Source organism: Malaclemys terrapin, chromosome 3, assembly GCF_027887155.1.
Source record: "Malaclemys terrapin pileata isolate rMalTer1 chromosome 3, rMalTer1.hap1, whole genome shotgun sequence".
Classification (NCBI taxonomy): domain Eukaryota; kingdom Metazoa; phylum Chordata; order Testudines; family Emydidae; genus Malaclemys; species Malaclemys terrapin.
In genome coordinates this window covers 99,117,042-99,129,522 of record NC_071507.1, presented here as the reverse complement: position 1 = coordinate 99,129,522, position 12,481 = coordinate 99,117,042, and the positions used below count along the sequence as shown (strand labels likewise).

The following is a 12,481-nucleotide window of genomic DNA, read 5'->3' as shown; positions in this document are numbered from 1 at the left end:
AATCCTTGAGGGGACCATTTAGGGATTTGGGGCAAAAATATGTCTGGGGATTAATCTTGCCTTGAGCAGTGGGTTGGACTAGATGACCTCCTGAGGTCCCTTCCAACCCTGATATTCTATGATCATTTCCCTCTATTCGGCATTGTTGAGGCCTCATCTAGCATACTGTGTCCAGTTTTGGGCCCCACACTACAAGAAGGATGTGGAAAAATTGAAAAGAGTCCAGCGGAGGGCAACAAAAATGATTAGGGGGCTGGAGCACATGAGTTATGAGGAGAGGCTGAGGGAACTGGGATTATTTAGTCTGCAGAAGAGAAGAATGAGAGGGGATTTGATAGCTGCTTTCAACTACCTGAAAGGGGGTTCCAAAGAGGATGGAACTCGGCTGTTCTCAGTGGTGGCAGATGACAGAACAAGGAGTAGTGGTCTCAAGTTGCAGTGGGAGAGGTTTAGCTTGGATATTAGGAAAAACCTTTTCACTAGGAGGGTGGTGAAGCACTGGAATGGGTTACCTAGGGAGGTGATGGAATCTCCTTCCTTAGAGCTTTTTAAAGTCAGGCTTGACAAAGCCCTGGCTGGGATGATTTAGTTGGAGATTGGTCCTACTTTGAGCAGAGGGTTGGACAAGATGACCTCCTGAAATCCCTTCCAACCCTGTTATTCTATGACAGTACACAAAACATGTATATATCGTATGCATTCCACTTTACAACTGCACATTTTTCAGTACACGCAAGAACTAGTTGCAGAACTGCAGAATGCGCAAGGTTCTGCCAGTTTCCAGTAGTGAACTTTTAGGTTACATTGGATGTACAAAGAATAAATTGCATATTTTCCATTTTTTCCTAATTGACATTCTGAGCTGCTTTGTGCTTTTAAATAGTTGACTTATTTTTGAGAGCAAGCTACATAGCCCTTTGTCAAAATTTCTACTCTAGTGCAAAAACAACAACAAATTTATTTGGGCATAAGCTTCAGATGCATGGAGTGAAAGTTACAGATGCAGGCATTATATAATGACACATGAAGAGAAGGGAGTAACTCACAAGTGGAGAGGGTTGACAGGGACAATTCGATCAGGGTGGATGTAGTCCACTCCCAATAATAGATGAGGAGGTATCAATTCCAGGAGAGACAAAGCTGCTTTTGTGTTGAGGCAGCCACTCCCATTCCCTATTCAAGCCCAAATTAATGGTGTTAAATTTGCAAATGAATTTTAATTTTGCTGTTTCTCTTTGAAGGCTGTTTCTGAAGGTTTTTTTGTTCAAGAATAGTTACTTTTTAAATCTGTTATAGAATGACCAGGGAGATTGAAGTGTTCACCTACTGGCTTTTGTACCTTACCATTCCTGATGTCCGATTTGTGTCCATTTATTCTTTTACGTAGGGACTGTCCGGTTTGGCCAATGTACATGGCAGAGGGGCATTGCTGGCCCATGATGGCATATATAATAATATTAGACGTGCAGGTGAATGAGCCCTTGATGGTGTGGCTGATGGGGTTGGGTCCTGTAATGGTGTTGCTAGAGTAGATATGGGGACAGAGTAGGCAACGAGGTTTGCTACAGGGCTTGGTTCCTGGGTTGGTGTTTCTGTAGTGTGGTGTGTAGTTGCTGGTGAGTATTTGCTTCAGGTTGGGGGGTTGTCTGAAAGCGAGGACTGGCCTGCCTCCCAAGATCTGCAAGAGTGAGGGGTTGTTTTCCAGGATAGGTTGTAGATCGTTGATAATGCGCTGGAGAGGTTTTAGGTGGGGGCTTTATGTAATGGCCAGTGGTGTTCTGTTATTGTCCTTGTTGGACCTGTCCTGTAGTAGGTGATTTCTGGGTACCCGTCTCACTCTGTTAATCTGTTTCTTCACTTCCCCAGGTGGGTATTGTAGTTTTAAGAATGCTTGATAAAGATCTTATAGGTGTTTGTCTCTGTCTGAGGGATTGGAGCAAATTCAGTTGTATCTTAGGGTTTGGCTGTAGACAATGGATCATGTGATGTGTCCTGGATGAAAGCTGGAGGCATGTAGGTACGTATAGTGGTCAGTAGGTTTCCAGTATAGGGTGGTGTTTATGTGACCATCACTTACTTGCACTGTAGTGTCCAGGAAGTGGATCTCTTGTGTGGACTGGTCCAGGCTGAGGTTGATGATGGGGTGGAAATTGTTGAAATCCAGGTGGAATTCTTCAAGGGCCTCCTTTCCGTGGGTCCATATGATGATGTCATCAATGTAGCGCAAGTAGAGGAGGGGCGCTAGGGGACGAGAACTGAGGAAGCGTTGTTCTAAGTCAGCCATAAAAATGTTGGCATACTGTGGGGTCATGCGGGTACTGACTTGAAAATATAAGTTGTCCACAAATCTGAAATGGTTGTGGGTGAGGACAAAGTCACAAAGCTCAGCCACCAGGTGTGCTGTGGCCTCATCAGGGATACTGTTCCTGACAGCTTGTAGTCCATCCTCATGTGGAATATTGCTGTAAAGCGCTTCTACGTCCCTGAAAACACCATCCTGGCCATCCATGAAGATCACCAATGTATTGTAGTTTCCTCAGGAAGTCGGTGGTGTCTCGAAGATAGCTGGGAGTGCGGGTAGCGTAGGGTCTGAGGAGAGAGTCCAATTAGCCAGATAATCCTGCTGTAAGAGTGCCAATGCCTGAGATGATGGGGCGGTCCAGGGTTTCCAAATTTATGGATCTTGGATAGCAGGTAGAATACCGCTGGTTGGGGCTCTGGGGGTGTATCCATGTAGATTTGTTCCCATGCTGTAGCAGAGTTTCTTGAGCAGATGGTGTCATTTCTTTTGGTATCCCTCAGTGGGATCAGAGGACAGTGGCGTGCACAATGTGGTGTTGGAGAGTTGCCTGGCAGCCTCCTGTTTATAATCCGACCTGTTCACTATGACTACAGCACTTCCTTTGTCAGCCCCTTTGATTATAATGTCAGAGTTGTTTCTGAGGCTGTGGATGGCATTGCGTTCTGTATGGCTGAGGTTATGGGGCAAGTGATGCTGTTTGTTCACAATTTCAGCCTGTGCACGTCTGCAGAACCACTCTATGTAGAGGTCTAGTCTGTCATTTCGACCGTCAGGAGAGTCCATGCAGAGTTCTTCGTGTAGTGTTGGTAGGAGGGTACCTGTGGGTCAGTACACTGTTCAGAGGCGTGTTGAAAATATTCCTTGTGTCGGAGACGACGAAAGTAGGCTTCCAGATCACTGCAGAACTGTATCATGTTCATGGGGATGGTGCGGCAGAAAGAGAGTCCCTGAGATAGGACAGACTCTTCCGCTGGGCTAAGTGTGTGGTTGGATAGATTAACAATATTGTTAGGTGAGTTGAGGGTACCACGGTTGTAGCTCCCTGTGGCATGTAGGAGTTCAGATAGTTTACTGTCCTTTTTCTTCTGTAGAGAAGTGAAGTGTGCGTTGTAAATGGCTTGTCTCATTTTTGTAAAGTCCAGACACATGGAAGTTTGTGTGGAAGGTTGGTTTTGTATGAGAGTCTCCAGTTTTGAGAGCTCATTCTTGGTCTCCTGTCTGCTGTACAGGGTGCTGATCAGGTGGTTCCTCAGTTTCTTTGAGAGTGTGTGGCACAGGCTCTCACCATAGTCAGTGTAGTATGTCAGTTGCAATGGATTTTTACCTTCAGTCCATTTGGTATGATGTCCATCTGTTTGCACTTGGAGAGGAAGATCATATCTGTGTGATTTTTGTTGTTGTTGTTGAGGTTGATGGATTTCCACTCCCTACGGCTAAATTTAGTGCCTTGCATGGTGTCAAGTATCATGGGATAGCCGCGTTAGTCTGTATCCACAAAAACAACAAGGAGTCCGGTGGCACCTTAAAGACTAACAGATTTATTTGGGCATAAGCATTCGTGGATAAAAAACCTCACTTCTTCAGATGCATGGAGTGAAAGTTACAGATGCAGCATTATATAATGACACATGAAGAGAAGGGAGTACCTCTAGGGTTACCATACGTCCGGATTTTCCCGGACATGTCCGGCTTTTGGGGGCTCAAATCCCCGTCCGGGGGGAATCCCCCAAAAGCCGGGCATGTCCGGGAAAATCGGGAGGGAGGGCTGGGCCGGGGTCGCGGGGCCGGGCGCGCGGTGCCGGGCCGGGAGCCGGGCCGGGGCCGCGGGGTCGGGCCGCCGAGGGGGTGCGCGGGGCCAGGGGGTCGGGCCGGGAGCCGGGCCGCCAGGGGGTGCGTTGGGCCGCGGAGCCGGGGAGTCGGGCCGGGCCGCCGGGGGGGTGCATTGGGCTGCAGGGCCGGGAGCCGGGGGGTCGGGCCGGGAGCCGGGCCGCTGGGGGGGGGGGGGTGCGTTGGGCCGGGAGCCGGGGGGTCGGGCCGGGAGCTGGGCCGCCGGGGGGTGCGTTGGGCCGCGGGGTCGGGCCGGGAGCCGGGCCGCCGGGGGGGTGCGCTGGGCCGCCGGGGCCGGGAGCCGGGGGGTGCGCTGGGCCGCCGGGGCCGGGAGCCGGGGGGTGTGCTGGGCCGCCAGGGGCCGGCTGGCAGTGCTGGGCGGGCCGGGGGTGGTCGGCCGGGGGCCGGGGCCGGCACCCCAGGGCCGCAGCCGACCCAGGCTGGAGCCGCCGGGGGGCCAGCCTGGGCCGCACCTCCTCCCCCCACACCGCCCCTTACCTGCCCAGGCTTCCTGCGAATTAAATGTTCGCGGGAAGCAGGGGAGGGGGCGGAGACTTTGGGGAGGGGGCGGAGTTGGGGCGGGGGAGGGGGCGGGGCAGGGGCGGGGCCAGGGCCCCGTGGAGTGTCCTCCTTTTGGAGGCACAAAATATGGTAACCCTAAGTACCTCACAAGTGCAAGCTTGCTTTCTGGGCTACTTCACACAGAGCATTTGTATTCTTCATTGCTTTTTTCCTCATTATTTTTCTGTAAGTGTGTTTCTTTCTCCTGGGGTGGAAGAAAACCCTTAATCTTTTTTTATAAGTGAAATTGTGAATTACATTAATTTAAACTTGAAATTGGTGGTGTGAAAGAAACTTTTGAAACATATTGTTGCAAATTCTAAACTAAAACAACTGAAATACTTGGTGTGGAGACAGAGAATCTCTGTCATTTGTCTGATATTCATTCTGGTGGCTTAGTGCTATTTGCAAAAACCCTTTGTTGCAAATATTTTTTGTTGTTGTTAGCGTAAACCCAGGAAATCATAGCATACAAAGCTTGATCATTTTAATTGTTACATTACTGGTGATGGTGCTGCTTAATAGCTTACCACTAATGATATTTGGATATGAACCAGTAACTCAGCTAGTAACTTTTACCAGACTTTTTCAGTATATCAGACTTTATACAACTCCGTTTTCTCAGCAGTAGATGTTCAAAAATAGCTCTGAACGCAATTATACGTACATGATTGTGGGTTTTTTTCTTTATACTTTTGGATGTGCCAAATCAATTTCTATTTGAGGTTTCTCATTTAATTCTGTTTCTACTATGTAACATCTCCAGAAAGTAAGAGTGCCTCACCACCATCCATTTTATGTACTGAATAAGTCAATGGTCCTCTGGATAAAATGCTATATGCCCATTTAATTAAAGACTGTATCAATTCTGCTCCATTGTGCATACACACTAAAGTTGTACAAACAATCTTAATTTTGGTAATTCCTGACTTCTGATTTCTTGACTTTGCAGTCTTAACATTTTTAATGTAGTTTTTTGTGTGTAACTATGTAGATTTAAAAAAAAATAAAAGCAAATTTTATTATTTGCAACTGTAGTGATCTTCACAGTCCGCCCTCACATCATAAATATCATCAAGGTACCTTGGACCTTCAGTACTTTTTAATACAAACCTCTACTGCTGAGGTTAAAGTAGTAACTACATTAGCTAGCAGCAGAAGACTATTATCCTATATGAACTAGGCATTAGTGGAGCACATGGAACACACTAAAACAGTGTGCAGAATGTACTATGTTTGAGGCAGGCTCTCAGCCATGTGACTTTTTAGTGGGGCATTAGACCTCAATTAATAATAAAGGTTACAACTACACTGAATCAACACTAATCAGTAGAAGTGTATCTAGACATCAGTTTTCTAGTTACCAGCTTTGTGCACCACCTCCTTGGGCACAAGGTATTTTGGTGGGGAAAAGCATCATGATTTGCCTTTGTTTTCTCCAGAGGCTTAGCGCTCTGAGTTGCCGAAGCACGCGACTGGAGCTGTGCATGACCTGTACTGATGGAATTTTGATGCTTTTGGCAGCAAACCAGGAAGAAGCTGTAGTGAGCAAAACACAAAATTAAAATAGTGATTTTTTTTTTTTGACTATTTATAACCTGCCCAGATATGATTGGATTGTCACTGGGCCTTTCTGGTGCCAGTCCTGCAGCTTTTCAAAAAATGTTTGGAAGAATTTTTATAAGGTAATGGGTTGGCAGTGTTAATATAGGGGTAATTACTGCTATCCCTATAGTACCTGTGATAAATATTCAGTGTTTGTAGAGTGTTTTTGAGATGTATAGTTCTATGTAAATGACAAACATTTTTTTTAATACAACCTTCTTTCAGTAGTTAGCATAGTAGTGGATGTGTGGATATACACCTCCACACCGATATAACACGACCCGATATAACACGAATTCGGATATAATGCGGTAAAGCAGCACTCTGGGGGGTCAGGGCTGTGCGCTCTGGCGGATCAAAGCAAGTTCAATATAATGCAGTTTCACCTATAACGCAGTAAGATTTTTTTGGCTCCCGAGGACAGCGTTATATCGAGGTAGAGGTATACTATTGTTCCTGAAGAACCTGTTTAAAAGATAAATAAAAGCTTCTCTGATAACTTTCACGAATGCTAAATCCTCCTTTTTTTGTCTTTTGGCAGCAGAAAATATTATCCTAACAGTTTAATTGACTGTCTAGGAGTAAACCAGATTCTGTTGTCAGACCATTCACACTGGAAAGGCTAAGATGATTTTTGCTCTGAGAAAGGAAAAGACATTTTTAAATAAGACATTTATAACATGTTGTAGTGAGATTAAGAACTCCCATTTTTTTACAATCTCTTATCAACTAACAGTCCATGTGTTTCTTTGTGAAATAACTAGTGTTTTTCTCTTGGCTGTTCCTTCAAAAAGTTGACATTTCATGAGGTTGTGGCCGTAAACTGACTTATGGTACTGAGTGTCACTTCAATACTACAGTCGTGGGTGCTCTATGAAACCTTTAGATGTCAAATTAAGTTAGCCACAATTAGTTCTTTTCTTATTCTTGTCTATCTTATTGTGATGCAAGTTTTCTGCACCATAGCTGAATCAAATTAGGAAGTAATTTTGATTGAACATTCAAACAGTGTAATTTGGAGCTCCTAAAGAGTTAAAACAGATAGGAATTGCTGTACTGGCCCAGATTAGCTCTCTGTGTACTGTAAATGACTACCATCTCAGAGACAGGAGTCATCAGATGCTTTAGAAAGTGGCACACAAAACCATTAGTAGACAAATATTGAACAATTTTGTCCACAGAGAAAACTTCTTTCTGCCCTCAAGCAGTTAGTAGTTGGCTTATGCCAGACTTCTTAACTTGTCCAAACCTTCCATATAATTGATCTTTTCTTGCATCTTTTCCTCAATTTTCTGTGGCGGGGGGTTCCACAGGTTAATTAAATTAAATTGAAAGGGAACTAAAGACTGAAAAAAGAATTTTAACAATATGTAATGTCCTCTTGTTTTTGTATTAAATAGGATTGTCTTGTTTTCATTCTCCATACCATTCTTTATTTTATATATCTCTACAGCATTCCCTCTTATTCATCTCCTCTCTAACCTAAACAGACCCAATATTTTGATCTGTCCTTGCATGGAATTCTTTCCATTCTTGTAGTCATTATATTTGCCCATCTTTGGCTCTCTTTTCTTTCTGCTATATCTCCTCTGAGATGAAGTGACAGGTCCCGAACACAGTATTCAAGGTGGTGTTCCACCGATATATTACATATGATAGTGTTATAATATTTTGGCCTAAGTTCCGTCCACTGAAGAGCCCCTTTGATTGTTTCTCTAACCCTAAACTGAAGTAGGAGGGTCAGACTGTTACTTGAGAGCATAAGAAGACTAGAATTTCCTTCAAAGAGAGCTTTCAAATAATCTTTTAAATACTAATTTAAACATGGCCCTGCATTTCTTTACTGATTTGGTTTGATTAGTCTGCCACTGTCAGCTTTTTCTGTTTCCTCACTGCTCTGTAACTCAATGTGAGATAGTGGAAAGGGCTAAAGATCAAAATTAACTAGCAAGTAATGTTTTTCCTACAGTTCTGCAAGGCACCAAAAAGGAGGAATTTTTATTTCTTAAGGAAAAAATAAAGGACTCATTGAGGAGTAAGTCTAGGTTTAACCTTCTGTGGTTTAGTCCTGGGTTTACCTCAATCCCACCAATATGAAAGCCTTTCAGTCCTCCTCTGAGAATAGAGGGGGTCACAGTGACTTCACAACTGCCATAATACCTCATTGCCCTTTGGAATTACAGTACTTCTCTGCCATTCCCTTGCCACTTTGAGACTTCCTCAGCCAAATTTGTGAAAAGTTTAAGTAATAGTTTTTGAACATCATTAAGATGGGTCTGAACTTATATTCTAAATAAGAACGACAACAGGAATAAAGTGTCTGATCTGCATTTTGAAATGGCTTTGTGATTTATAACCTTTCTGGTTATTACAGAAGCATGTTTTATAATTGGTAGTAATAATACAAGCACCAAATTTCAAAGCTATTTAGGACCCATTCACAAACATCAAGCGTTTTATAATATTCATTTTACTAATTTTTTGTTACATACAACAGTTATTCCTTAATAGCATTGTCAGTTTTGGTCGGCCAGGAGTTGAATGCTACTGCCAGCATGACAGTGAATCTGCAGTAATCCAGCTCCAGTTCCTGATTAATGAGGTTAGTAAAGAGTTTAATCTTTACTGTAATTCAAAAAGAACTTACATCGTATATTTATGGCTGTGTTTTAAAGCATTTGAATACAAATAAGAATATGAATTATTGTTTCATATAATTTAATGAGTAGTAATAATATATAAGGACAATGAATAAGTTAACTTTTTTCTTGCTCTGTTCCAAGAAAAAAATACAAGTGTCCAAAAATAAATTATTATGAAAGTAATTTTCTCTTTGGGGTACTTTATCACAGTAAACAAGATAATAGTGTTGTTAATTTTTCTTAGAAAAACTATGGTCAAACACTGCAGAATGGATAAGCTCGAAAGCTTGTCTCTTTTACCAACAGAAGTTGGTCCAGTAAAAGATATTACCTCACTCATCGTCTCTCTTTCTAAACATTGCCAAAGCTATTTAGTCTGACCTTTTATTAAAAAAACATTGTGAATTGAGTAGCTACACGTGGAATTTCAAGGGACACCATTAAAATGAAAGATAAATTAATCTCTTTTAAATGACATATCTACACCTGCTCCAGAAACACATGGCCAATTTTTGTGGCTTCACAATTCTGAGTTTTAAATATTTTTTGCTCTCTCCTGTTGCTTAGTTCAAACAGAGGAAACTAACAAAAATGCTGTCATATGCGAGAAGTAAACAAGTTGGAAAAATAAAAATATTTGTTTTCCTGTAGTCTCTTAAATAATGTACTCTGAGCTGTAATTTGTAAGAGTTAGTAAGTGTGAGTATTTTCAGACAGAACTGTTAGGTTTTTTTTTTTTATTTTTTTTTATAAATTTTGTGTTAGTTTCAAGAATATTCATAAAATGTGATACAGTAGTTCTGGGATCTTATGAAACAAACTACTGTTTTCTTAAGACATTGATGTAAAATCACTAATAGTTATAAGGGATATAAAAAAACTAGTTTTCTAAAAAGAAATGGTAAATATTTTTCTAAATACTCCATCAGGAATATCCCCAAAAGCTTCATTACTTTCTACAAAGCAATATGTGACTTATTTCAGAATTAGGCATTTTTTCTGTGGTGAAATACACATTGTATATTGTATTTAATGTGATCCAGTAGCTTAAAATATGTACCTTCTCAATAAATAAAACTGGTACTAATTTCTATATTTTATTAATGTTCTTATTACATTTACCCCAAAAGTAAATTTTTAAAGTTGAAGCTGTTCCTTTAAGTAGTAGTATAAATTTGTTATAGCACTTTTCAGTTTGAATCATGGTCTTGCTATAAAATTTCTTCACATTGATATTGGTAAACAAGTCTGTGGAAACTAAATATTATACAAGTGAAAGATAGTATAAACTTTTTAAATGTAGACGAACATCTGAATGATCCTTTTTCTCAAGGGAGCTCTTGTGAGTGCCTTGGCTGATGACACCTTACACCTATGGAATTTGCGTCAGAAGAGACCTGCTATACTTCATTCACTCAAATTTAACAGAGAAAGGTAAGAATTGGGTCATAGTCACCTGTCATATGTATATATTAAAAAGTAAATGGAGTATGTATATGTAAGTGTATGTAATATGTTTTAAAGAACAGATTGATGAACTGCAAACCATCTCAAGAATATCTGACCTAAACTGCTACAGATTAAGGTTCTGGTCCTACAACTGACTGCGTGGGCTTGAGATGCAGGATAATTGGGACCTAAGTTAGTTTAAATACATTAGTTTTTCTACTTGATTCAACACCCTTTTATTTTCTGCACAGTTACTTACAGCTCAATTGTCTGACAAGAATGTGTGCTAAAGATAGTCACCATGATCAAAATTACTTATAGCCTGATCCAAAACACACTGAAGTAAATAAAATCTTTTCATAGAGTCAATGGGCTTTGAATTTGACACTTCATAATTAGTTGTATTTACATGTTCAGTGTATCAGAGTAACGCTGGTACTAAAAATATTTTTAGTGTTACTAATCTCATTAGATGGTTTAAATCATCCTTATGTAGACATTGAGTTGGCTTTCAAAGTGGGATTTCATTTTTTTATTGAAAAATCCAAAATATGTATTGGAGAAAAGTAGAAGGGGGTGATAAACTTTCTTTGAAATTAAAAGGAGTACAAAAATTGAAAATTTGTGGCCTAGAAAACTAGACTGTCATTGATTATTGAAGTGCTATTTCTAAATCTTTTAAGTGCTATGCAATACTAAAGGATGCCTAAGTGGATTGGGTAAACATTCTATAGTAGTTCATTAATTTTGCTTTGTGCTGTGAGAGGAGCCGAGATAGTTGGCTTCCTGATTTTATAGTAGACTAATATTTTTGTTCCAAAACTCATTTAGGAGAATGTTATGGTTAGCCCAGTATTCCTCATGTTTGGGCTTGCACTAAGGACAGCAGCAGCCTCTTGTATGGAGATCCTGAAGAAGAATAAAGTAATTTGGACTATGTAGAAACCCTACAGTTTAAAACTGGAAAAGCTCACACCTTTGCTAAAGAGAATTTAATTATAGCTTCTAATAAGATGAAAAGATCATATGCGGAAACTTTTTAAAGAGTTTAAACCTGGTCTGGTTTCAAAATCCTGGAAGAAAGAAGGGGAGGAGTCAAAGCTATATAAACCTTTTGGAGGGGCCCTATACAGTATTGACACAATAAATGAAGTTCTGTATAGGATACAGTTGGGTCCCAGGACTAAGCCCAAAGTTATCCCTAAGGACTATTGAAGGTGGGGACATGATTTCAGCATGGCTGACACCTGCAACTGAGACTGTTGCTGTGGAAGTTGAGGGTGGAAAATTCAGAGTGGTGAATTCCCGATTAGAATAAAATGGTCATGTTCTGTGTCAGTCAGTAAATTCCACCGAAATAAGACATGCTTCAAGGGCTCGTTGAAAGAGACCACTGCCATCCCACCCTGTGGTTGATTTTCTTTCAGAGAAGTACACAGAAACAGACAGAGAAGGAAGCTGGAATCCGGCTGGACAAGCAGTATTTGAAAAGCATAGAGAGAGGGCTTTTGGGTCTAGTGCTACCTAAAAAATGTTGGGGTTGTAAGCAAAGACACTATATCCTATTTGATTCCTTCTGGGATTATGGGGAGCAGGACTTTGTACATTATTTGTAAATAAGATTGCATTAAAGGTACCTATTTCATCATTACTTTCTCCTCTTAACTGGAACACCTATCAAGACCCTGAATTTTTGGCTAGCCTCTTGGTTCAAAATACAGGAGAAACCCAAAGAAAATGGACATTAACTTGGCATTGGAACTGTTACGGCCATTTCTAGTAGTGTGCATTGCGAATGGCAATCCAGCCAGCAAGGGTGAAGGGCTGTCACGGAGTCCCCAGGCAATGCTCTGGAACTGCTCCCTACGAAGCCAGTCAGGTCTCTGGTGAAGTCTCCTCTCTGTGAGCAGACTGTCTCCAGGACAAGAAGCTCACACAGCTTCCACCTTCCTGGGTCTGACCTTGGAGCATTCAGCATCCTCTGCCCCTCCAGGCGCTTCCCACAGCGAGACCGCCCAGGCGAGGTCCTGGGGAAGCCAGAGGGTCCTGCATCCCAACTTTGCAGTCAGACGTGACTCTTAGCCAACTAGTAAAC

The 12,481-nt window shown here is 41.7% G+C and overlaps 1 protein-coding gene across 4 annotated transcripts in view; it reads left to right on the top strand.

Annotated features, from left to right (window-relative positions):
* The window catches only part of STXBP5 (syntaxin binding protein 5), a 182,196-nt gene that overhangs the window by 40,431 nt on the left and 129,284 nt on the right, over nt 1–12,481 (top strand). For all 4 annotated transcript variants that reach the window (XM_054021714.1, XM_054021715.1, XM_054021713.1 and 1 more), the window contains exons 3-4: nt 8,816–8,897; nt 10,271–10,371. In XM_054021714.1, coding sequence (XP_053877689.1) covers nt 8,816–8,897; nt 10,271–10,371 — 183 coding nt within the window. The remainder of the gene's footprint in view (nt 1–8,815; nt 8,898–10,270; nt 10,372–12,481) is intronic.